The 27,101-nt window shown below is 41.0% G+C and overlaps 1 protein-coding gene across 1 annotated transcript in view; it reads right to left on the bottom strand.

The window, feature by feature from the left end:
* Positions 1-27,101, bottom strand: part of UNC5D (unc-5 netrin receptor D) — a 633,424-nt gene that overhangs the window by 254,214 nt on the left and 352,109 nt on the right. The window contains exons 2-3 of the mRNA XM_040242921.1: positions 24,109-24,327; positions 2,867-3,010 (exon numbers count right to left, since the gene is read on the bottom strand). Coding sequence (XP_040098855.1) covers positions 2,867-3,010; positions 24,109-24,327 — 363 coding nt within the window. The remainder of the gene's footprint in view (positions 1-2,866; positions 3,011-24,108; positions 24,328-27,101) is intronic.

Genomic DNA, 27,101 nt, shown 5'->3' with positions numbered 1-27,101 from the left:
ATCCTAATTTTGCAAAGTCCCCTCAAGACAACTGTCATCAGATTCATAAGCTACATTCATATATCACAATCTTTATTGAACACATGAAGAGGCCTTTAGCACTTCAAAAACCAATCTTAAAAAGAAGAAATATAGTGACAATTTTATCAAATTTGGCTTTTCATTTATTGGGAATAAAAACTATCCTCATGTGCAATATGTTATTTGCTGGGAAATGCTTGCAAATAGCAGGCAGAAATCCCTTATTTCAACAAAACATGAAAGTTATACAAAAATAAGAACTGTCTTTAAAAAATTTTTTTAACCCTTCTGCATGTAAATCAAAAAAATTCTAAGCAAGGTCCTAAAGGCAGTTTTACCCTCCACTTTTGATGGCATTAAACATAGTTAAGTTTCAATTTACATTTTAATGTACACTGGTTCCCAAGTCAAATGCAATATTTAATGATAAATCATGTCTTGACTTGCATAAATAATTTCAAATAAATGAAAGAATCTGTCACTTGCTACATAGGAAGAGATTAAAAATATGTTTAAATATTAGAGATTATATTAAGCTAACTGCATAACATGGGCTTTAAAGATTTTCTTTTTTACTAAAAATCACATCTTTATTATAGTCATGTGTGGATATCCTGTACAAGAATGACCAAATGATTTTTTAATCCCTAAAGAGATTTGCAAGATTATTATCCCAAAAGTATCAGCTGACTCTAAAAAGTAGGCAGTGAAAAGAAAAGTGTTTTCCGTTTTTTAAACATTATTAAATCCTATCCCACTTTCGAGAATTGGATACTTAGGGGTGGCCTCAAATGAAGTTTTAGAGTCTACATAGCCATAACCCACAGAAAAATTACTAAGGCACCAGAAATGTAACTCAGTTCAATTAGTTTAAGTATTAACAAACGGGCTAATGATGCTGGAGATACAGAGGATCAAATATGTCATAATAACTGATGATTGATAACAGTTAACTCTGTGCGAGGTATGATTTTAGACACTATAGTTATCAATACCTCTAATTCTTGTAATAACTCTACAAAGTCAGCACCCTTTTATCATAACATTAGATGCAGAGAGAAGAATCAATTGGATCCCATCGCAACATTAAGCAGTGGATTTAGTAACTGGAAACCAACAGGACCCCAGTATCTGGGTTCTCAGCCACCAGGATACACATTCTTGAAACAGGAAATGCTCGGAGCAAAGGCACATGTCTGAGAAGTGAGGGTGATGTGCAGAAGGTTAATGTGTTTAGAAGGATGGAGTACAGTGTATACAATCAAAGGTTTTGGAAGTTAACAAAAGATGGGTTTGAGCCATTCTCTGCCAAATTTTCTAAGGAGTGGGGGAACCTTTGGCGGTTTCTAGTGGGCACATAATTGCCAGGAATGAATGAGCAAGTATGGATATGACAGAGTTTGGAGATGGACAGATTCATGAGATGCAATATATAGGATATCATACATGTGGGGCTCAAGGGGTAGTAGTAAAAAGAAGGGGGCAGGTGATGTGGAAAAGACAAAGGAAATGGAGGGAACTTGTGTTGAAATTCCCTACATGGTTTTGCTCTCCTCTCTTTGGGCTCTGAAGGATAATCTGCTTCACCCTGACTAGGGTCAAATACCTTGGTGAGCCTGACCGAGGCCACACTAAGAGCACAGAGCTGGGCGTCTTAAGGAAGAATAAAATCAAATATCCCCTGTCTCAGCTGACCAGTCATAAAGTTATTTGTGCGCTAAAACAACCACAGGTACAGGGAAAACGTCTCCCACGGCTCTTACATCAAACAGCACAGCTTACAAGATGACCTCCTCCTCGGCCTCCAAGGGCCCAGTCAACATGCAGCCAAGAGCTTCCCAAAGTGTGAGGACAGTGAAGGTGATGGGCCTGTGCTGAGAGGGAGATTTCATTTCCCCAGAAACAGAAATGTCTCTGCAAGGCACAATTTATTCTTATTCTCAAGCCCCAAACCATCCACATTTGTTACAAAGAACTCGAGTCCTCAGATAAATGGCCCTTGACCTATATTCTTCACGGCACTCTCAAAAGCAGCATTCGAAAAGGTATTAATACAATAACAACAACAGTAACCATCTCTGGCCTCCTCTTTTGAGGGGCTGTGGGGTGGGCTTTTACACTCCTTGGCACAGGAGATATCATGCGGACTCATTGGAGTGGAAGGGATGAAGATATTTAAGGAAGAGAGAGGAAGTTTGTGTATTTCTAAACATGTTTGAGATGATAAAAACACTGATGCTAAAATGTGATGAAGAAGCGTTAGGCTCTTCTGAAAGGCAATCTTTCTTTCTTTTTTTTCCTCAAGAGCCTTTTTGTCAGTCCTACTCGGATCAAACAAATGCAGTTTCAAAACCCATTTCCATGTTTTAAGATTCAGAGGAAAGAGGTTTAACAGGAGGCTATAAAACTCCCTTAATCTTTAATGTCTTATTTTTGCAGATTTGCTGGCAAAGTACAGCAAACAGTCACTGCTCAACATTTCCCATCAATGCCCCCTGAACTGTGTCACTGATGATGAAGAGCAGAATTCATTTGCGTGGGTTTTTCTCTTTTCTTTTTTTGGGTGGAAACCATTTATCCAGGTATTGTGGAGGCACCTGCATTTTGACAACCTAGGCAGAATCTCTGAGCCCAGCTCATTTGCTGATTGTCTTCCAAAGGGAATACTCAAACATTAAAAACACAATTTTAAAAGAGAGGACTGATTAGAGGTGGAGAGAATTCTGATGGTTTCTTGCCTTCCCGTCATCTCCCCACTGAAGAAGCAGCTGGCCTGTCCCAAGCCCCTCTATGAAAGGTTAGTCTTGCCGCTACAGGACAAGAGGGTCACCCTGAATATACTCACAGGCAATGCGCACGGAGGCCTTCCTGCTCTTGGAGGTCCCCAGGTGGCTCCACGCCACACACTGGCACCAGTAGTCCTCCGGCCCGTGGAAGTCCTCCACCTGCTGCCTGGTGACGTTGATAAACACCTCCCGGACCTTCAAGCCTGCAGAGGAGACAGAGCCAGTCCACTGAGGCCAGTGTATTCCTCACAGAGAAAGTTAAGGCCAGCCCAACCTCTTCCTGTTAATTAAAACCATTCTGCTTTTAATCAAGGCGAGGTTTTAATTACTTTGACAATAATATATTACTGCTAATTAAATCCAACAGCTGAGTAGGCTGAAAGAACAAGTGTAAAAATATTAACCAATGTGGTTTCCATACAATAGAATTGTTTTCACACTCCCTTGACACCATGCTTTCTTTTTTTTCCCCAGCTCTTATAAACATTCTCTCTCTCTTTTTTTTTAATAGCGTATAGTTGACTTACAATGTTGTGTTAGTTTCAGGAGCACAGCAAAGTGAATCACTTATACATATACATACATCCACTCGTTTTTAGATTCTATTCCCACATAGGTCATTACAGAGTATTGAATAGAGTTCCCTGTGCTATATAGTAGGTTCTGACTAGTTACCTATTTTATATATTGGAGTATGCAAATATCAATCCCACTCTCCCAAGTTCTTCTCCCCTTTCTGCTCTTTCTTGATGTAAAATCTACCATGAAGAATGTAGCCCCGAATTAATTGCTGGAATTCTAGAGACTAAAGAGATCTCAACAAGTCAACCCCAGAACACAGTTCCAGGTGGTTCTAAATGTCCCCACCTCTGGGTATGGCAGGAGAGGGTCACTGTAGCCATGCAGCGTAGAATAAGGAGGGGACAGAAGTTATGCATGGTGAAGAGTCCGGGAAACCAAGGAAAAGCCAAAAATTCCAGACCACACAAGGGATGCAGACAAGCTGAAATAAGTTGATCTTGAATGCTTGAGAACCCAGGAAGAAAGGTTCTTGGTGCAACGGAATGAGGAGGCAAATAGAAAGAGAAGCTTTTATAGAAAAAGGGGTGAAGACTACATTTAGGAAATGGGATAAACTAAGACCTTGACCTTGTCATTTTTTCTTTACTGTATCTTTGTATTCTCCATCTAATAGTCAAAACGTTTGCCTGGTGCATCTTACTGGGGAGTGTGAATTTCTTCCAAACCTCTATCCAAGGACTATCAGCCTTACTTTTCTGGGGGAAGGACAGCCGCCTTGCATAAAATACTGAGAGGAAAAGGACACCGTCTTCACTAGCATCAGGTAAACCATTACGAGCAGGAGAGCAGCGTTTACGGTCAGCATGCTCTCCACAGCCACCGGCGTTTGCCAAGCCTGTACTCTGCCCTGGTATAGGCTGCATGGGAGAAAAAAAAAAAGCTGATTGCATCCCACCTAAGGGCCCAGCATCACTATAAGCCTTTCATCTGTTCACTCTTTATGTTTCCGCAGTGCACTGACAGAGCTGAGGCTGCTGAAGCCTCACTTAGCAGACCAGAGAACGGACCTAAGAGTCATTTGTCTGCAATCACAGTCTGTAAATGGAAGATCCAGGATTTGACCCAAACAGGGACTCTGCACAGGCCCCTCATTCAAATTCAACTCAGTCCTCGTAGTTCAGGTACTTACACTTAATTATGGAAATAAGACTGATGCATGGTATATTTAAAGAAAGTTTGGGTACATAACTAGGCTTTTTCCTTTATGTTCAAAAGGAATTCAGGGGACAGAACCATGAGAAAAGTTAAAAGGAGTCAGGGACTCTTGGTGGAGGAGGTGGAATTTGATTATTCCCTGGGTGCTGGTAGGATTTAAAGAACAAGAATGGAGGTGAACTAGTCAGTCTGGGGAAACCCTGCCTTCCACTCAACCACTGACATGTTATTTATAGTGTGTGATGAGAGCGCTTTAGGGTCACATCAGTCAGCATGTACACAATTTGGGTGAGACTTTCTGAGTTTCTGGGAGGTACCACGCATAGAAAATCATCTTGAGGACAGTTGACCATTCACATCTCTACTTGTACAGGGCACAGAAGCACACCTTTTCCCTTATCAGAGATTTAAGTCCAGAAAGCCGTCTCCTACATCGAACAGCAAAGAAGCCTTACAGGGATTTTGATTGTTACTGCTGCCACTGCTTTTCTTTAATTTGCACTAAAATAAAAGAAGTGGGAATGAACAGATCAGGGCAAGAAGGCAGAGCTAGCAGGTGAAGAGAATCAGAGAGCAAGTAAGATTACAAAAGAGTTTGTGAGGGCAGAAAGCATACTGGAGTCTGCCGTTCATATCGGGGATTTGAAAGTTAGGCTGAATAAACAAAAATAATGAACAAGGCTGCAGAGAAGAGGACTTGTTTTATATTTCCTGGTTTTGATTTGAGGCAAATGGGGGAGGATCTACTTTGAGCTGTGAAATGGAGGAGTTCAGTTCAGTCTAGTCGCTCAGTCGTGTCCGACTCTTTGCGACCCCATGAATCGCAGCATGCCAGGCCTTCCTGTCCACCACCAAATGCCAGAGTCTACTCAAACTCATGTCCATGGAGTCGGTGATGCCATCTAGTCATCTTATCCTCTGTCGTCCCCTTCTCCTCCTGCTCCCAATCCCTCCCAGCATCAGAGTCTTTTCCAATGAGTCAACTCTTTGCATGAGGTAGACAAAGTATTGGAGTTTCAGCTTTAGCATCAGTCCTTCCAATGAACACCCAGGAATTATCTCTTTTAGGATGGACTGCTTGGATATTCTTGCAGTCCGAGGAACTCTCAAGAGTCTTCTCCAACACCACAGTTCAAAAGCATCAATTATTCAGAGTTCAGCTTTCTTCACAGTCCAACTCTCACATCCATACATGACTACTGGAAAAACCATAGCCTTGACTAGATGGACCTTAGTCGGCAAAGTAATGTCTCCGCTTTCTAATATGCTGTCTAGGTTGGTCATAACTTTCTTTCCAAGGAGTAAGCATCTTTTAATTTCATGGCTGCAATCACCATCTGCAGTGATTTTGGAGCCCCCCAAAATAAAGTCTGACACTGTTTCCACTGTTTCCCCATCTATTTCCCATGAAGTGATGGGACCAGATGCCATGATCTTCGTTTTCTGAATGTTGAGCTTTAAGCCAACTGTTTAACTCTTCTCTTTCATCTTTATCAAGAGGCTTTTTAGTTCCTCTTCACTTTCTGCCATAAGGGTGGTGTCATCTGCATATCTGAGGTGATTGATATTTCTCCCGGCAATCTTGATTCCAACTTGTGCTTCATCCAGTCCAACGTTTCTCCTGATGTACTCTGCATAGAAGTTAAATAAGCAGGGTGACAATATACAGCCTTGATGCACTCCTTTTCCTATTTGGAACCAGTCTGTTGTTCCATGTCGTTCTAACTGTTGCTTTCTGACCTGCAGATAGGTTTCTCAAGAGGCAGGTCAGGTGGTACAGTATTCCCATCTCTCTCAGAATTTTCCACAGTTTATTGTGATCCACACAGTCAAAGGCTTTGGCAGAGTCAAGAAAGCAGAAATAGATGTTTTTCTGGAACTCTCTTGCTTTTTCCATGATCCAGCAGATGTTGGCAATTTGATCTCTGGTTCCTCTGCCTTTTCTAAAACCAGCTTGAACATCTGGAAGTTCATGGTTCACGTATTGTTGAAGCTTGACTTGGAGAATTTTGAGCATTACTTTACTAGCATGTGAGATGAGTGCAATTGTGAGGTAGTTTGAGCATTCTTTGGCATTGCCTTTCTTTGGGATTGGGATGAAAACTGACCTTTTCCAGTCCTGTGGCCACTGCTGAGTTTTCCAAATTTGCTGGCATATTGAGTACAGCACTTCCACAGCATCATCTTTCAGGATTTGAAATACCTCAACTGGAATTCCATGACCTCAACTAGCTTTGTTCGTTGTGATGCTTTCTAAGGCCCACTTGACTTCACATTCCAGGATGTCTGGCTCTAGGTGAGTGATCACACCATCGTGATTATCTTGGTCGTGAGGATCTCTTTTGTACAGTTCTTACGTGTATTCTTGCCACTTCTTAATATCTTCTGCTTCTGTTAGGTCCATACCATTTCTGTCCTTTATCAAGCCCATCTTTGCATGAAATGTTCCCTTGGTATCTCTAATTTTCTTGAAGAGATCTCTAGTCTTTCCCATTCTGTTGTTTTCCTTTATTTCTTTGCATTGATTGCTGAGGAAGGCTTTCTTATCTCTCCCTGCTATTCTTTGGAACTCTGCATTCAGATGCTTATATCTTTCCTTTTCTCCTTTGCTTTTTGCTTCTCTTCTTTTCACAGCTATTTGTATGGCCTCCCCAGACAGCCATATTGCTTTTTTTTGCATTTCTTTTCCATGGGGATGGTCTTGATCCCTGTCTCCTGTATAATGTCACAAACCTCCACCCATAGTTCATCAGGCACTCTATCAGATATAGTCCCTTAAATCTATTTCTCACTTCCACTCTGTAATCGTTAGGGATTTAATTTAGGTCATACCTGAATGGTCTGGTGGTTTTCCCTACTTTCTTCAATTTAAGTCTGAATTTGGCAATAAGGAGCTCATGATCTGAGCCACAGTCAGCTCCTGGTCTTGTTTTTGGTGATACATAGAGCTTTTGCATCTTTGGCTGCAAAGAATATAATCAATCTGATTTTGGTGTTGACCCTCTGGTGACGTCCACATGTAGAGTCTTCTCTTGTGTTGTTGGAAGAGGGTGTTTGCTATGACGAGTGTGTTCTCTTGGCAAAACTCTATTAGCCTTTGCCCTGCTTCATTCTGTACTCCAAGGCCAAATTTGCCTGTTACTCCAGGTATTTCTTGACTTCCTACTTTTGCATTCCAGTCCCCTATAATGAAAAGACATCTTTTTTGGGTGTTAGTTCTAAAAGGTCTTATAGGTCTTAACAGAACCATTCAACTTCAGTGTTACTGGTTGGGGCATAGGCTTGGATTACCATGATACTGAATGGTTTGCCTTGGAAACAGAGATCATTCTGTCGTTAAATCAGTGAATCCAGGTGTGAGGTGGGGTAATTGATATGCCTGACTTCCCCTGTCATCAAATGAGGAGACTTAGAGAGAAGACATTTGGCAATCAGCTCTCACTGAAGAAGCATTCAGTAAGTCAAAAATCTGTTCAGGCTAAAAAGGAATTTATGTACCCAGGTCTCCCGCATTTTAGTCAGATTCTTTACCAGCTGAGCCACAAGGGAAGCCCAAGAATATTGGAGTGGGTACCTTATCCCTTCTCCAGTGGATCTTTCAGACCCAGGAATTGAACTGGAGTCTTCTGCATTGCAGGTGGATTCTTTTTTTTTAATTAATTAATCAATGTATTTTACTTTACAATATTGTACTGGTTTTGCCACACATTGACATGAATCTGCCACGGGCGTACATGTGTTCCCCATGCTGAACCTCCTCCCACCTCCCTGCCCATCTAATCCCTCTGGGTCATCCCAGTGCACCAGCCCCGAGCATCCTGTATCATGCATCAAACCTGGACTGGTGATTCATTTCACATATGATATTTTACATGTTGTCAATGCCATTCTCCCATATCATCCCACTGCCGCCCTCTCCCACAGAGTCCAAAAGACTGTTCTATACATCTGTGTCTCTTTTGCTGTCTTACATGCAGTGTTATCGTTACCTTCTAAATTCCATATACATGGGGGTTCAGGATGGGGAACACGTGTATACCTGTGGCGGACTCATGTTGATGTATGGCAAGACCAATACAATATTGTAAAGTAATTAACCTCCAATTAAAATAAATAAATTTATATTAAAAAAAGATTTTCAGTAAAAAATAAATAAATTCCATATATATGTGTTAATATACTGTATCGATGTTTTTCTTTTTGGCTTACTTCACTCTGTATAATAGGCTCCAGTCATCTACCTTATTAGAACTGATTCAAATGTATTCTTTTTAATGGCTGAGTAATATTCCATTGTGTATATGTACCACAGCTTTCTTATCCATTTGTCTGCTGATGGACATATAGGTTGATTCCATGTCTTGGCTATTCTAAACAGTGCTGCGATGAACACTGGGGTATACGTGTCTCTTTCACTTCTGGTTTCCTTGGTGTGTATGCCCAGCAGTGGGATTGCTGGGTCACAAGGCAGTTCTATTTCCAGTTTTTTAAGGAATCGCCACACTGTTCTCCTCTGGACTAGTTTGCATTCCCACCAACAGTGTAAGAGGGTTCCCTTTTCTCCACACCCTCTCCAGCATTTATTGCTTGTAGACTTTTGGATCACTGCCATTCTGACTGGTGTGAAATGGTACCTCACTGTGGTTTTGATTTGCATTTCTCTGATAATGAGTGATGTTGAGTATCTTTTCATGTGTTTGTTAGCCATCTGTATGTCTTCTTTGGAGAAGTGTCTGGATTCTTTACCAACTGAGCTACCAGGGAAGCCCTACATATATATATGTAGAGAGAGCGAGCGAGAGAAATACACACATACACAAATTATATATCATCATCGTGTGTGTGCTTAGTCATGTCTGACTCTTTGCAACACCACAGACTTTAGCCTGCCAGGCTTCTCTGTCCATGGGATGTCCCAGGCAAGAATACTGGAGTGAGTTACCATTCCCTTCGCCAGGGGATCTTTGCAACCCACTGATGAGCCTGTGTCTCTTGTGTCTCCTGGATTGGCAGGCAGATTCTTTACCACTGCGTCACCCGAGAAGCCCAAAGTATATATACATCATATATATGTGTACAGATATACACATATGTGAAGTGAAGTCGCTCAGTCGAGTCCTACTCTTTGCGACCCGGTGGACTGTAGCCTACCAGGCTTCTCAGTCCATGGGATTTTCCAGGCAAAAGTACTGGAGTGGGTTGCCATTTCTTTCTCCAGGGGATCTTCCCAACCCAGGGATCAAAGTGCATTGGAGGCAGACACTTTACCCACTGAGCCACCAGGGAAGACCTATACACATATATATTTACATATATATTTGTGTGTGTATTACACACACACTTATTATCTTTTAAGAATATCTAAAGCCATCAGCTTCCTCTAGGTTGCAAATGAAGATAAACACCATCTCAAAATGGTTCAAGGTCATCATGTTTATAAAGCAGAGAATTTCCTATTCAAACCTTAAAACATGCTATGAGTTAACCTAGGCATTGTGGTACTTAAAGGGTACCTGGGGCCTGTTTTAATGAGACAGAGGAAGACACTCAAGACACGGAGTAAGTTTACACTCACAGATTCCTAGAAACAGGAGACACATCACCCAGGGCTACATGGGGAAGCACCAAGGTCTGTCAGGAGGCAGAGGGGTTGGGAGACAGGGGTAAGAGACTTTATTGCAGTTTCCTTGGGAAGAACTGGAGAGGCAAGGTAAAAAATTTAGAGTTGGTGAGTTTGCTTCATTTTAGTGGACTCTGGGAAAGAATGGCTGTTGCTACTTGTCCAGCACCTGGTCCCAGGTTAGGGCAGGAGAATAAGAGTTTAATAAAAGGAATATTGGGGGTAAAGCTCTGTATCTGTTGGTTTGCTTACGAAGGACGTGCTTACAGGTGAGTCGTTTGCATCTCTAGGAATGAGCTATCCCTGGGTAAGATAGGCCCTTGAAGGTCAGTGAGACCCTGAGATGTCAGAGAATCAAATACTAAACCTTGAAAAACACAGTTATTACACATGGACAGCCATACATTTGCTTTGGAAACCACAGACAGTTGGCCAGAGACCCCCCTCCAGTGAAGGTCATAATTGATCTTACCCCATTCATGTCAGGAAGTCTTGCAACCTCTCATTCAGACTAACCACAGCTGAAAGGGGAATGCTGAAGTTATGATTTCAGCATTCCAGTGCCTTGGTTTCAAGTCCTTCAAAGAGGCTCCCCGTGGGTTTGGAGAAGTGGAATGAGTATCAACCATTTCCAAACACAGTATGCTTTGGAAGGTAGCATCGGGGTGTCAGGCTTCTTTAAAAAGCTATAAGTAACTTCACCATCTATGCACCACTCTCTCCCCCACAAAAAATAGTATAGCATCTCTCTGGCTTAGGCTTTTTTCCCCCCTAACTTGAGGTCTTTAGCCTTGTGAAACCATTCCCTCTAGGAAAACTAAAAATAAAGCTACCATATGAGTCAGCAATCCTACTGGCACAAGTGGGGAAATACCCTGAGGAAACTATAATTCAAAAGGACACATGTACCCCCAGCGTTCACTGCAGGACTGTTTATAAGGGTTAGGACATGGGAACAACGTAAATGTCTGATGACAGATGAATGGATAAAGAAGATGTGGTACATATATACAATGGAATATTACTCAACCAGTAAAAGGAATGAAAGAGAGTTATTTGTGCAGACATGGATGGACCTAGAGTCCGTCCTATAGAGTGAAGAAAGTCAGAAAGAGAAAAACATATACTGTATATGAATGTGTATATATGAAACTGAGAAAAAAATGGTACCAATGAACCCAATTCAAAGCAGGAATAGAGACAGAGATATAGAGAATGGACATGTGAACACAGCGGGTGAGGGGAGGGCGGTCTGAACTGAGAGAGTAGCATCTTCACATTTACACATGGGAAACTGCTGTATGACAGGAAGCTCAGCTGGGTTCTCTACGAGGACCTTTGAGGGGCGGGAGGCCCAAGAAAGAAGGGATACATGTCCACTTAGGGCTGACTCACTTATCATACAGCAGAAACTAACAACATTGTAAAACAACTGTATTCAAATTAAAAAAGAAGGCCACAAGTGAATTAGCTAACCTCCCCTCTCCCACAAAGTATAACGTGCTCTCCATACCAGGCCTTTTTCTTCTAACATGAAGTATTTAGCCTTGTCAAACACACCCTCCAGGAAAAACCTTGGGAAATCACAGTTTGTCTCCATTATACTTTTCTCCACCATAACAAAAAAAACATTTCATAAAAATAAAAAATTAAATAGTGTATACTCTCATGAAGTGAAGTGAAGTGAAGTTGCTCAGTTGTGTCTGACTCTGCGACCCCATGGACTATAGCCTATCAGGCTCCTCCATGCATGGGATTTTCCAGGCAAGAATACTGGAGTGGGTTGCCACTGCCTTCTCCAGGAGATCTTCCCAACCCAAGTACTGAACTCGGGTTTCCTGCATTATAGGCAGACACTTTACCGTCTGAACCACCAGGGAAGAGTATATACACTCTCATAAACCTTCACTATTGTTCTCTGAGTGAGTGAGTGAGTGAGTGAGTGAGTGAGTGAGTGAGTGAGTGTGTGTGTCTGTGTGTGTATGCATTAATAAAGTGCTTTCCAGGTGGTGTGGGCTTCCCTTGTGGCTCAGATGGTAAAGAATCTGCCTCTGATGAGGGAGACCTGGGTTTGATTTCTGGGTTGGGAAGATCGCCTGGAGGAGAGACAGTGGCAACTCATTCCAGTATTCTTGCCTGGAGAATCCCCACGGACAGAGGAGCCTGGCAGCCCTCAGAGGAGTCTGACAGTCCATGGGGCTGCAGAGAGTCAGAGAGGACTGAGCGACTAAGCACAGCACACACACAGGTGGCGCAAAGGGAAAGAATCCATCTGCCGATGCAGGAGACCTAAGAGATAAGAGTTTGATCCCTGGGTCCAGAAGATCCCCTGGAGGAGGAAATGGCAACCCACTGCAGTATTCTTATCTGGGAAATCCCATGGACAGAGAAGCTTAGCGCTACACAGTCCATGGGGTCACAAAGAGTCAGACACGACTGAGCACAGTGTTCATGCACTAATAAATGTATACACATACATGTATAACTGTGTGCATTTACATGTATACATGAGAAATCACGTCTGAGAAACATTCATTTAAAGCAGCTCTATTTCAGGACTCCTTTACCCACCCTCCAGCCCCCTGCACGGAAGTTCCTCCAATGCTGTTGTGGAATCAGCATCTACTTCTCCATCTCAAGAGATGGCAGCTAACTTGTTCAGAGGAAGTGCTACAGGGGAACAAAAATCCCAGGCAAATGGAAGCTGGCATGTCATAAATAAGACGAGCATGGTACCTGATAACTTGTGCAACTCTAATAGGCACAGCAAAGTCCAACCCTTTAAATTATTGTGCAAATTATAACCATCAGCCTTTGTTATGGAGGAGAGTCTTACAGAAGATAAAAATATGACTACGGAACTGAAATGCTAATAAGCTTTCTACGCTGCGGATGGTTTAGTTGTAGAGAGACGAATGTTGGCAGCGGATGAGTAATTGCTCCACGTGTTCTAAACACAACAGAGCCGCACAGAACTTCATCATTTGTCACCTTTATTTGTTTAAATGAGAAAAATGCTGACAGCAGTTATTGCTATAATCCCCTTATTTATCAGATAGGAAACACTAGTTACTCTTAGCAGGTCTAATCCTGTTGAGAGAATAAAAGTTAGGGAATTTTCAAACTAATTGAAGTATATGCTTCACTGTTCAGAGAAGAGAGAGAGAGAAGGAAGGAAGGAACAGAGAGAAAAAGGCTGAAAATTATTGGGTTGACCAAAAAGCCCATTTGAGTTTTCCCCTAAGATGATACAGAGTATTTATCTCTGGTCCACTTTTAACAAAAGGGCTCTAGCTTAAGTCCTAACTTGTTCTTTAGAAAAGGGTTCTAGAGTAGTACTTAACGTTCAGCACCATGCCAGCTTCAGCCAGTACCTAAGAGCTGTCCCCCTGCCTTTCATCTTCTGATTATCATCAGACTTCCAGGAAGCCCATCAATACCATCCTGCCATGGTTTTTGCCGCAAACCAGTTTTCAGATGTACCTGGGGATGGCTGCAAGGGGAGGGTTTCACACGGTTCTCTGAGGCTAAACGCATCACCACAACTGGATGTTCAGTCTTTGAAAGTTCTCTGTAGTAGGATACTCAGATAACTAATAACTAGATTCAAGGGGAAAAAAGGAGAATCTCTCTTCCTCCTGTAATATTTTCAAACCACACTAAAGTAGTTAAGAGGCTAGTGGCTGGATTGTGGTGAGCTGTTTCCACCCTAATCTCTGTGCCCATTTCCCTGGACTGTTCTAGCCCAGTGTCATGCCTATTCCAGGCCTGGCTTTCTACACTGTGCAGTGTCATGATTGGGAATTAACCCAGAGAATGATTCTATTGAGTTAGCTTGCACAGATGAAGCTCCAAAGAACTATTCCAATGTCAAGGCTCTGGTTTTTCCTGTGGTCATGTATGGATGTGGGAGTTGGACTGTGAAGAAGGCTGAGCACCGAAGAATTGATGCTTTTAAAGTGTGGTGTTGGAGAAGACTCTTGAGAGTCCCTTGGACTGCAAGGAGATCCAACCAGTCCATTCTGAAGGAGATCAACCCTGGGATTTCTTTGGAAGGAATGATGCTGAAGCTGAAACTCCAGTACTTTGGCCACCTCATGCAAAGAGTTGACTCATTGGAAAAGACTCTGATGCTGGGAGGGATTGGGGGCAGGAGGGGAAGGGGACGACCGAGGATGAGATGGCTGGATGGCATCACGGATTCGATGGATGCGAGTCTGAGTGAACTCCGGGAGATGGTGATGGACAGGAGGCCTGGTGTGCTGCAATTCATGGGGTCGCAAAGAGTCGGACACGACTGAGCGACTGAACTGAACTGAACTATTCTAATACAGCTTCACGAGTAGCATGGGATCTTGCTCAATTTGGGGCAAAAGAAAAAAAATCAAACTCCCCACCTCTTATTCAAGGACCTCCTTTAATAGACCAGCATCTCCTAGATCCCTCGGTCCCTCTGATGCGTGTGCTTGGCTCTGACACAGCCCCATCTCATTGCACTGTCTACTAAGAAGATGGAAAACAGCTCATTCCGCTTGAAGAAGTGAATCCACCATGCATACGAGGGGCCATTTTCCATTTGCCTCTTACCAGTCCAGGTACTAGAGGAGAGTGAAGAAGCTGGCTTGAAACTCAACATTAGAAAAAATAAGATTATGGAATCTAGTACCTAGTACCACTACTTCATGGCAAATAGAAGGGGAAAAAAGTGGAAGCAGAGACAGATTTTATTTTGTTCAGCTCCAAAATCATGGGGGACAGTGACTGCAACCATAAAACTAAAAGATGTTTGCTCCTTTGAAGGAACGTTGTAACAAACCTAGACAGCAAAGATTAATTAAAATTTAAAAACAGAGATATCATTCTGCCAACGAAGGTAGCAGAAGCTATGATTTTTCCAGTAATCATGTACAGATGTGAGAGCTGGACCATAAAGAAAGCTGAGCACCAAAGAATGCATTTGAATTGTGGTGTTGGAGAAGACTCTTGAGAGTCCCAAGGAGGTCAGACTAGTCAATTCTAAAGGAAATCAACCCTGAATATTCATTGGAAGGACTGATGCTGAAATTCCAATATTTTGACCGCCTGATTCGAAGAGCCAACTCTTTGGAAAACACCTTGATGCCTGGAAAGATTGAGGGCAGGAGGAGAAGGGGGCGATAGAGAAAGAGATGGTTAGATGCCACTGCCAACTCAACAGACATGAATTTGAGCACACTCCAGGAGATAGTGAAGGAGAGGGAAGAAGGATATGCTGTAATCCATGGGGTTGCACAGAACTGGACATGATTGGTGATGGAACAACAAGAAGCCAAGGTTTAGAGCCTAGAAAGTAGACTCAAACAGTAAGTTTCCCCAAATTTTGAAGATCATATTATCATTCTTGACTAATCACTGTATCATGTGTATGTCCCTTTACTTTTATTAAGGTCATCATATCCATCATCCTAAAACTATGCTATTATTTGTCCTATTATTTTGCTGTAGGCCCCATATCATAAGAAACAGATCAAAGACACAGTTGACAACATACATTATTTTTAAAACATTGTATTGAGGCCTCAGAAATGCTTCCCACTTTGCCAGGCGCTGAAGATACTGTGACAAAGCAAATGATGAAGATTCCTGTTCTCAAGGAGCTTGCGGATAAAGCAGGAGACGCTTCAGCCTGCCCCAACATTGGAGTGTGACAAATTCTACAACAGGAGAAACACAGGTTGCCAAAATCACACAAGATGGGCTTCTAACCTCCCTATAGCATCACCAAAAGCTTCTAGGGTGGGCACCATTCTACCTACAACCTGAAGGCCCAGTATTTAGCTCAGGGTCTAGGGCAAGGCTCTAGTAAAGACACATGAATCTGACCCATATTTGAAGATTTAAAACTTTGAGATGCAAAGAAGGCTTTAGATGGAACTGTGCTTCCATTTCTTAAGGGAGCTTACACGTCTTCAGGCCAACATGCTATACTGAAAGTAGCAAATTAAATGGAGCTAATGGAAAGGTAGATCCATATTTCACTTTACTGGCAGATGCTTAATTAGGGCTAAATGTCTTTTGCCACTTTATCCTAGCAACAAGATTAAAATGTATTTTGATAAAAAAAAAAAAAAAAAACATCCTCCTTTGAAAGTGCACTATGCCTAATGAATACTCTTTAGTTTCCCCTGGATAATAACCTCTCCACATATCCCTCAGAAGTATGGCAAGTTCAGTCTTAAGTACAGAAACTAAGAATACACCCAAGCTCTCCAGTTTCATCCTCACCAGAGATTAGAATTAATCATCACAGAGGTGTCTGGCAGAGGAAAGTAAATTAACTCCGATAGCATGGTCTGATAACAGACAGAAGGGAAACTTAAGAGGCAGGAGTAGGGAAGGGAGAGTTATTTAGAGGACAGGACCCCTGAATGACTTACTCAGACCTCACTCACAGCTTGTGGGTAACCCGCTCATGATTTCCAACCCTGTTGCCCCAGTCAATGGCTTTTCATTCCTGCAGACACTACAACATCTTCCTGGTAGTAAATCATCATCAGCAATTCTATCTCCCTCGGTGATACCAGGGGCTCTGAGAATCACCAAGACAGAATGTAAATCAACGCAGTGAATCCTAGGCAAATAAGATGTCATTCCACGAAAGACAACTCTTTACCTATTAATAATACAGATGCTGGGAAAGACTGAGGACAGGAGAAGGGGGCGGCAGAGGATGAGATGGTTGGATGGCATCACTGACTCAACGGGCATGAGTTTGAGCAAGCTCTGGGAGATGGTTAAGGACAGAGAAGCCTCACGTGCTGCAATTCATGGGGTCACAAACAGTCAGACAAGACTTAGTGAACGAACAACCACAACACACTAGCACTTCTTGGAACTGTAAAGTTCATAATCTTCTATTTGTTTTTAGAAGCATAGAAACTACTACTGCTGCCTATTTATACATTGGTAATACTGTAAACTGCAAGGAGATCCAACCAGTACATTCTGAAGGAGATCAATCCTGGGATTTCTTTGGAAGGAATGATGCTAAAGCTGAAGCTCCAGTACTTTGCCCACCTCATGCAAAGAGTTGACTCATTGGAAAAGACTCTGATGCTGGGAGGGATTGGGGGCAGGAGGAGAAGGGGACGACAGAGCATGAGATGACAGGATGGCATCACGGACTCGATGGACGTGAGTCTGAGTGAACTCTGGGAGTTGGTGATGGACAGGGAGGCCTGGCGTGCTGCAATTCATGGGGTCGCAAAGAGTCGGACACGACTGAGCGACTGAACTGAATACTGTAAAACACAATGAAATGTTTTACAACTGAAAAGATAAAATAACACACCAATTTAGCAGTTTTATATTTATCATTTTGAAGGCTAGCCTCAAATGGGAATTTGCTAAATACCAGACCCCGAGCTAAGCATGGCACACACATTAGGTTCTACCACCCCAACTTTAGTTCCCAGAGTAGATACAATTATAACTGCCATTTTATACAAGGCAAAGCTGAAGTGAAAGGATACTAAGCAACATATATACCTTAAGAAAGTCTATAAATGGATAAACAGATCTCAAAAATGGTAGGTGTCATATTGCACTAATATTGACACTCTTAACCACAGGACTATCCTCAGTTTTTAAAATATCTTTATAATTCCCACTGCACATAAAGAAAGGAGAAGGCAATGGCACCCCACTCCAGTACTCTTGCCTGGAAAATCCCATGGATGGAGGAGCCTGGTGGGCTGCAGTCCATGGAGTCGCTAAGAGTCGGACACGACTGAGCGACTTCACTTTCACTTTTCACTTTCATGCACTGGAGAAGGAAATGGCAACCCACTCCAGTGTTCTTGCCTGGAGAAGCCCAGGGACTGGGGAGCCTGGTGGGCTGCCGTCCATGGGGTCGGACAGAGTCGGACACGACTGAAGCGACTTAGCAGCAGCAGCACATAAAGAAACACACTTCTAAATGCTGTATGAACAGAAAAGGCTACAAAAGTCCAAAACATTGATTAAGAATTTAGGGTTTAGAACAAATATCAGGCCGATATCATGATTTTCCATTAAATTATATAAGATGGTTAGCTGCCTCTGTCTCTGCTATGAATGAAATGATATTAAACAGCTTTTTTTCTTTTTTGGTAAGACAGGTTTAAATTAGACACACAAGACATGCATGTGCTGTCACAAATTTTGGGAAGGAATTCATAATATTTTCCTGAACACCTTTTTAGAATAGGTCAGTCCTCTCTGAGAAGCAGAGCAAAGAACAAGATAAAACCTGGGTGAGGTGGAAGAATGTTTCTATAAACGTGAGTTTTAAACCAACAAACTGGCAATGGAACAGTTGAGAGATGGATTTTTCTGTGTTCCGTGATCTCAAATATATGCTTCCCAAATGTATCCTGGTGATTTGTGAACACTGAAGGTAACTTCAAATTAATGGTTTTCTGGAAGATACTATATCCAAATCCCCATCACCGGCATAGCAAAGTTCTTAGATATAAATTTTAAAGATTTAATACATTTTTATTTCTATTCTTCTCCCTTTTCTCAACACAATCCATTAACCTCTTCTCCCCAGAGAGTGACTCCAGTTCTTTAAGAAGGAAGTCTCACAGTGAAATCCCTGAAATGATATTCTTTAAGAAGAAAAAATATTAGTTTACTGGAGTTGAGACTTTTCCCATAATGCATTGAAATACACATTATTTCACTCATTAGAGTTCGATATCTCCAAGGCAGAATAACAGCCAGGGAGGCTTGTTAAGGGAACTCTGTTTTTATTGAACAATAAAGAAGCAGCTAAGCTTATTGATAACTCAAGTTTCCCACAGGCTACATTATCCTGATTGCCAAGGATGAGTTTTCCTGGTTGTTGTTTTTCTCTGTGTATGTGTGTGTGCACACGTACTTGCTTATTATATTAAAAATCTTAATTTCTGGGTTATCGGAACAATCCACCCTTTTCTCAGGGGCATGATGCCTGAATTGGGATTGCCTCTCAACTCCAGATGTTAACTGAAGAAAAATAAAGGAAGAAGACTTCCCATATTTCCAAATGAAATGAGGCAGAACAAATGAAAGGGGATTGCTTGGCTTGTGCAGAGAACTAAAAGTGTACATTACTAAGAGGTATAGCCATGTCTGTGCAAACACAGTAACTCATGTCAAATAAATTGTGCTTTCTGCAGGAAAGAACTCTTGCTCTGGGTTTTCCAAGCTAAATTGCATGAAAACACACAATCCTTTTTCTTATTTGAACTGTTAGATGACGGGGCCAAATTACCAGAAAAGATCAAAGGCAGTTTGCAGCCTTTAACAACTGAAAGGACTTATTGCTTCCAATTTGCAAATACAAAAGATTCTGTGTGGACTCCCAACACTCCCAGGTCCTATGCACTTCCCATTAGTTCGGTGAAGAAACAAAACCTGTAAGTAAAAAGGATATCAAAGTTCTCTGGGATTTAAAAATGGAGACCGTGTTGGCCAAAGATATTGAAGCAGATACTTTTCAACTTCTTAACAGCATGGATAATTCTCTGCTGCTGCTGCTAAGTCTCGTCAGTCTACCCCTGGTCAAATGTGGTCCCACTGCTCTTGGTCTCCTAGAGTCATTCACTCCCCCTGGACTGGCAGGAACTATTTTTCAGACCCCATCAAAAGCCATTAAGGCTGTAAGGTAGCCAATTCCTGTTCTCCAGCTCCACAATGAAGAAACCCAGGGGAGGGGTAATGCGTCTGTTTTTCAATACCTGAGGCCACTTTGTTTCCAACCTTAATTGCACTTATGCATTAGTTTGGGGTCTAATATTTCTACTCATCTTGCTCCAGTGTCCACTTTACCACTATGAATACAGAGCTTAGGAAACCTAATTGCAGTGTGCAGTAGACAGCGATTTTCATTAAGCACACAGAAGAAAAAAACAGTTTTAGGGAGAGACATTTCTTTTCTATTGATTCAATCAAAATAACTTGGAAGAAAAGGTTGTGCTTATTAAATTCGTTTCAAAAGGTAGTTGTTAAAATTTAAGTTCTTTCTCAACAGCTTGTTTTTTAAAATCAGTGTATAATCTCTTCAGATTTTGTCATTTACGATTTTTTTTGTTCCTCCCAGTTCCTTTGAAATTTGTGACTTTTATTGGTCTTTTTTAATTTTTATTTTTTTTTAAAGGAAGCAAAGGCGGAGACTTTTACATGGAGGCAGAGAATGTAATCAACGCTGCTGTCTTCAAGACATGGAGTTGCCTAGCAATGGGAAAGGAATTAAAAGGAGGAAGCAATAACAAAATTGAATGTTGTGAAATTACAAGAGGGTAGAGTGTTAAATGGGCCTGCAATATTTATCAAGAGATTTTTAAATGAGAATGGATATAGGATTTTCTAGCAGTAGTATAAAATAATAGCTGACCATTTTTCAATGTTCTTCCTATCTTTTATTTGGAGCAGTTCACCCAAAGGTTTTCTGCTATTTTCAGTTCATTACTGGCAAAATCTAGGACAGAAAAACACACAACCCTATAGAGACACTAGTAATCTGGGTCCCTCTCCAGTTGGACTAGCTGAGCTTAAAAGACAAATACCTTTCATATTTCACATTGTTCTGTAGGCTTTTCTCCTATAGGCAATGCTGTTCCCTTTGTTGCTCTCTCCCCAAATATCAAGAGTTTTCTTGGAAGTCTTCATGCAAAGGTAAATGAGATTGCTACTGTTTGTGACTCAAACTCTCTCAACACCAGATTTATTCACCTAAGTCTCTCCATGATCCCAATCTTTGGAACACAGAAGCAAAAACTTTTCCAATATGAAGATTCAGTTTGTTCTCTTCTTTGGTTTTGATTTTTGCCAAACCCTTCTCTAAAGTAGGAAACGATACCTGGAATCCTAGAAATGTCTCTATACCTTTAATTGTTACAAACTTCTATCAGTGCTGGAAACACAACATAGAATAAGGGACTAGCCCTTGGAGAGATGGCTGAGATGGTAAGGAACAGACAAACTCCAGTGGAATAGCAATAAGGATTATACTTGGGAAATTAAACATTAAACAGATTGATGGTAGAAAATGCTGAGACAGGTGATGAAACCCATCCTGATGTCAGTAAGGAAATTTGTCAATATTTTGATTGGGAAGGAGACCATAGGAATCTGTATGGTCCTTTATAGTATCAAGGAAATATATCCATAGTGAAGATCAGGAGATCTGGGTTCTAGCAATAGCTATGCCATGAACTACTTGTATTTCTTGGAATCTTTTATTTTAATAAACAAAACAGAGCTGTTGTGTTTACCACTGAGATCCCTTCCCATTCTCACATTTAGAAACTAGAATTCTAAGCATGCTTTTGGTCTGAAGAATAGTGTATCTAAAACAAGCACTTCTGTTTTCTTCCTCATTCTAATTTCAAAGTGGAATGATTAGTGAATTGTGATTCTCTCTACCTTTGGATGCATTTATGCTACAAACCCAAATTAGCTCAGAAGTGCATAATCGTTAGCACTGTTGATGTATATGTTCAGTTCTTTGTCTCCTTCATTGTTCCTAGGCAGAGACAGAGTAATATCTGAAGATCTTTATGGAATGATTCCCCCTCTGTGTTGGAACACAGCATACCCTGCTTACTTCTTTGTTGGGTGCGGATGTCCCTCTTCGGACACCTCAGGAGGTGTGTCTGCGTCTCTAGCTGCATTTGCTTGTCATATTGCCCATTCTCTCCTGACAGCTCCTCCATCTCCATGGTTTCACTCTTTACGATGACAACCTTAGTTCCAGATCTCTCTCTCTTCATTATCCCGTAAGTATTTCAAGTGTAGTTTGTTCAAACGATGATCTCAGACTCTTCTCCTTGCTAATGTGATTACTAATATTAATTGCATAACCCTTTTCCTTCTGGTAAGAGATTCATTTTTATTTCTCCATTCATTCACTCATTCAGCTATTAAGTCTGATTTGTGACACTGCTTCTCACATCAGCTATCTAGTTCTTATTTCTGTGGCCATTCCTCAAGAAGCAGACCTTACTTTCTCAGCTGAATTACTCAAGTCTCTCAACTTCTCCATTCCTGCTTCTCCTTACCATCCCAAAGGCTTGTTCCAGATGCATCTTCTGAAGTATAGTTTCAAAGCCATTGCATTCCCATATGTCAATATAATCAATTCCTACCATTAACAAAATATCCATAAAATTGAGTAAAGGACTTCTTGCTGATATTTGAGGTCTTTCATGCCACTGATTGAGCTCTTTTCCAGCTATCAACTGCTATCTCCTGTATCAATTTTATATTTCAACCAAACCAGGCGAAGTAGAACACACACTCAGCTTTCTTTCATTTGCTAACGTTGACCACTGAGACCCTTCTCTCTTCCAGAGTGTAGCATCAATTATGCTTACCAGAACCACACATTCAATGCTCCTTTCAAATACTGTTGCTTCCACACCTTTCCTGAGAGTCCCAGTTGCTGCTGCTGCTGCTAAGTCGCTTCAGTCGTGTCCAACTCTGTGCAACCCCATAGACAGCAGCCCACTAGGCTCCCACTAGAATCCCCTGGGATTCTCCAGGCAAGAACACTGGAGTGGGTTGCCATTTCCTTCCCCAATGCATGAAAGTGAAAAGTGAAAGTGAAGTCGCTCAGTTGTGCTCGACTCTTAGCGACCCCATGGACTGGAGCCTACCAGGCTCCTCTGTCCATGGGATTTTCCAGGCAAGAGTGCTGGAGTGGGGTGCCATTGCCTTCTCTGGAGAGTTCCAGTTAGACATGATTTTTTAAAATCCTCCCTAGCACCATCTACCTCTCTTTAGACATTTATCATAACTTCATTTGCACTTATACTGGTCATAAACCTATTAGTAGGTATGAAGGTTTAGATCAGAGTTTGCTTCCTCCCCTTCCTGGAATACTCTGAAAGACTTAGCCTAATGTACTAAACAGGACTGGTATATAGTTAATAAATTAAGCTGACACAACTTCCTAATTGTTCATTACTTTATTTAAAATCTGACATCTAATAAGTTTAGAACTAATAAAAATCAATAATATAGAGTAACATCAAATTGGGTTTAGGATAAGGCTAAATTTTCTGTTAGTCTGAGAAGCCAAAGTTCAAAAGCATATACTGTTTCTATTATATGCTAAAATATAAAAGTAATACATTTTGAAAGTTTTGAGTCAAATGATCTTATTTAGATATCCAGCACAAGCCCACAGTTTACTTAATCTCTTTGAGCCTCCGTTCCCTTATTTATAAGAAGGCAATGACAGCATTATTTATCCCAGAGGGCTGTTGAGGAGACAGTAGGATAATGTGTATCAGAAGTAGATAAGGTCTGGTTAAATAGTAAGTGCTCAATAAATATTAGCTAATATGATCACTATTCTCATCATCACTCCTTACCAGACAAATCAGCCAGCTAATAAAGATGGTCCTGAAATTCTTTTATACAGGAGATGCTATTCAAATCTGGTCTTCTAATGTGAACTTCTTTATCATTACACAGTAATCAAAAGAACTCAGATGACTCAGAAACCATCAGCTGTAGAGAATGAAGCATACAAGAATAATATTCAGGAAGAAAGATTAGAGAAACTGAATTTAGGCTGCTTAAAAGGGTGCTTCTTGAAAGATTTATGTCATGAAAAAAATATTCAGAATTCAGAAAATGAAAACAGTGACTGCCTGATTTTATTTCCAGGGAGAATATTAACTTTTATACAAAATTAGGTCTTAATGTGACATAGAGCAGGAAAATAAAAAATGCTCGTCTACCATACTGGAGTAGACTAGCAAGAAAGCTGTGGAGTTATTTCAAGACACAACTCCCTCTTATATACCTGGGATACTGTTAATATGACTTCACTCAACTAAGGTGTCTGATTTAACACAGGTTTCCCCAGTCATATTGACATAAAAATCTGAGAAGCTACCATAGATTCTTCCGATTGCTTCCCATTCTTACCTGAACTCTCATCCAGACTCTCCTCAGAGACATGCTCATTCTGATGGACCCACTCGCCATTGCATTTGAAGAATATCTGCATGGCTGGCCTTGCTTTGCACCTCAGTGCAATGGGGTTGCTCTTGATGATATAAGCATCGTCTGGCTCCTCTATGAAATGAGGCAGTGTTCCAGGAGCTGATGGGATGGAATCAGGGAGGACTTCACCATTGTCGGTTCCTGTGAAATGGAAGACGGTGTTAGAACAGTCTGCACTGGCAGCACCTGCGTCAGGGCAAAAAACACAACTGGCTCTAAGACTCTCTACTGGAAAAACTCTGCATCCTAATCAGCAGGCCTGCAAGGCCTATGCAGATGAATTAGTGTCTAGAGATTGAATTAGCGTGATTGGGGTACCTTTAGCCGAACACATATCCAGGGTTATTAGACAAGTGAAGGTAATGAATAGGAGACCTCCTCTAACTACAGCTCTTCATCTTTATATTTTTGTTGAGTGAACTGAGAGAGATACCTGTGGCTGAATCTTGAGATTCAGGCTGTTGAGTGGTTACCTCGAAGTATTCAATGAGGGTCCCCAGGTGCCTCAAAATGCTGAAATAATGGAGGGAAAAGATCTGGTTCTCCCACATATGAGTATGAATAATGGTGATGTTGGTGGAGAATGGTCAGTCATAAGATATGTCCAAAGGATTGGCAACTGTCCACTTTCTTTACCTATGAACCTTGGAGACTGGTGTTCAAACTCAGATATAGTTTCTTTTCCAAATTTACCAAACCTTCTAAAGGGAATGTGCATCTCTTCTGCTTGTCTTAGACCATCATTCCCTGCCCCAACATTTCTACCCAAAGTTGACTTCATTTTGAAGGCTAGGAACCAAAACAAATTACTAACAAGCTATAGTTTAAGACCTACAGTTACATTTGCTCAAAGTGAAGAAATAAATATGTCTCCCCAAGTATAGGGAAGTGATGACTGGAGAGAAATAATATGAAAAGGAAAAAGCGGGAGCCAAGACTTTGCTCCATTGCCATTTTAATCTATTTAGGAAGGACTTGAGCCCCAGGAAACTAGCACACAGCCAAGGGAAGAAAGACATAAGTATGAGCAATGTGGAGCATAACCAAGAAGAACTCTATTTTGTGCCTTCTCATGGCATTCCGGAGAAAGAACAAAGCAAGCAAATACCAAGTACTGGTACTGATCTTCAATACCAAGATCAGCTTTGCTCCAGAGAGGGTTTCTCTCATTCAAAACAAACCAGTCTTTATGACCAGTTGAAAAAAGTGACCCAATGAAACCAGCAGAACAAAATCCAGGTCATCAGGAGAGAGTCTGGAGGCCAGGAGGTATCTGTGTCCTAACCTGGCTTTTTGGGTGCCATCACTGTAATTCTTAACAAATACAGACATTTGTGTACACTGAAGTCAGTAAGCTAAATGACTAAGCACTGTCAAGGGGAAACAAAACTCACAACATTAGGTGGAATGTCCTTTCAAAAAGCCTGTAGGGGGTATCATCAAAGACAAAAGGACATAGGAGGAATGACTACCTATAATTTTGTGTTTGTGTAAAGAAAAAAGAAACAAAAGACAGTGAGTTAAGGGAAAGATTGTTTACCAACAGGAATACATAAGTACTACACCACTGAAATAAATTAAACACAACAGCTTGATTCTCCAAACTATTTTTTTCATTAAATGTATCATCAAATCAAGGTGGGGGGTGGGCTCACATATTAAAGAGCTTGAGATTTAGAAGTTTTCAAATACATTTGTAATAGAAAAGTTAACTCATGTTAATAGAAAAGTTAACTCACAAGACGAAAAATCCATCATTAAAGCCAGTATTACAGATAATGAGAGAGCAAACAGTTTAAGCCACAAAAGTTTGATAAACTCCTTCAAAAAATAAAATATGTACCTATCACATGAAAAAGAAAGGTTTCAGGAGAGAATCTGAGAAGTGTTTTTTTTTTAATGTTTTAAATTATATTTACAATGGGCTTCACAAAATATGTCACATATTAATTCATTTTGTTACTGACTGCTCAAGGCAATTTCCATCTTCAATAAATACCAAGTCTCCTCAGGCTTCTGCAAATCCATGCATTAGAGGAAATGACAAAGGTATTAAAAGATTTTATATGGGCATCAAACAGCTCACACTCCCATCAGGGGTTTGAGTTTTGTCCAAAGTAATTCACTGTTACAGAAAAGGGTCACCCAGTGAACAAAGACAAAGCCCCAAAGTGGTAGCCTGAGTGAACACAGGTGTGCATTAAACGCTGTTGTTTAGTTAGTATCAATAATAATGCATAAATGTGAGAAGAAAACTACTGAAATGGGGTAAGTGGTCACAGAAAACAGTTTCTAAGGAAACAGACAATATTAAACCAGCCTAAGTAAAATGACTGGAATATAAGATAAATCGAGCTTTAACCAGCTGAGCCCCAAAACACACAGAGATCTGAAAGCAATTAGGATAGCTTCCTGCTATTTAATAAAGCGCCTTTTGATAAAATAGTTCAGCCTTCAGAGAGTAGAAGAGTGGAACGGGAAAATCTGCTTGAAGTGTCCTGGCTGTTCCGAGGACATCCATTAAGAATCAATCAGTCTTAATTATAAAATAGAAATAGACTCACAGACAGAGGTAACAAAGTTATGGTTACCAAAGGGGATATGGCAGGGTATAAACTAGGAGTTTAGGACTAATGGATATACACTACTGTATAAAAAATAGGCAAACAGTAAGGACCTACAGAACAGCACAGGGAAATATGTTCAATACCTTTAAACAGCTAACCTAGAATGGCAAAGAATCTTGGTACAGGGCAGTAATATGTATGTGTACACAAACACACACATACACACACACACACACACATATGTATAACTGAATCACCCTGCTGTACACTTGAAACTAACACAACATTAACTAAACTTCACTATTTAAAAAAAAAAAAGGAAAAGAAATTAAAAGAATTAATCTCAAT

Source organism: Oryx dammah, unplaced genomic scaffold, assembly GCF_014754425.2.
Source record: "Oryx dammah isolate SB20612 unplaced genomic scaffold, SCBI_Odam_1.1 HiC_scaffold_7, whole genome shotgun sequence".
Classification (NCBI taxonomy): Eukaryota; Metazoa; Chordata; class Mammalia; order Artiodactyla; family Bovidae; genus Oryx; species Oryx dammah.
The sequence above is the reverse complement of the archived record's forward strand: the minus strand, read 5'-3'. Positions and strand labels throughout refer to the sequence as shown.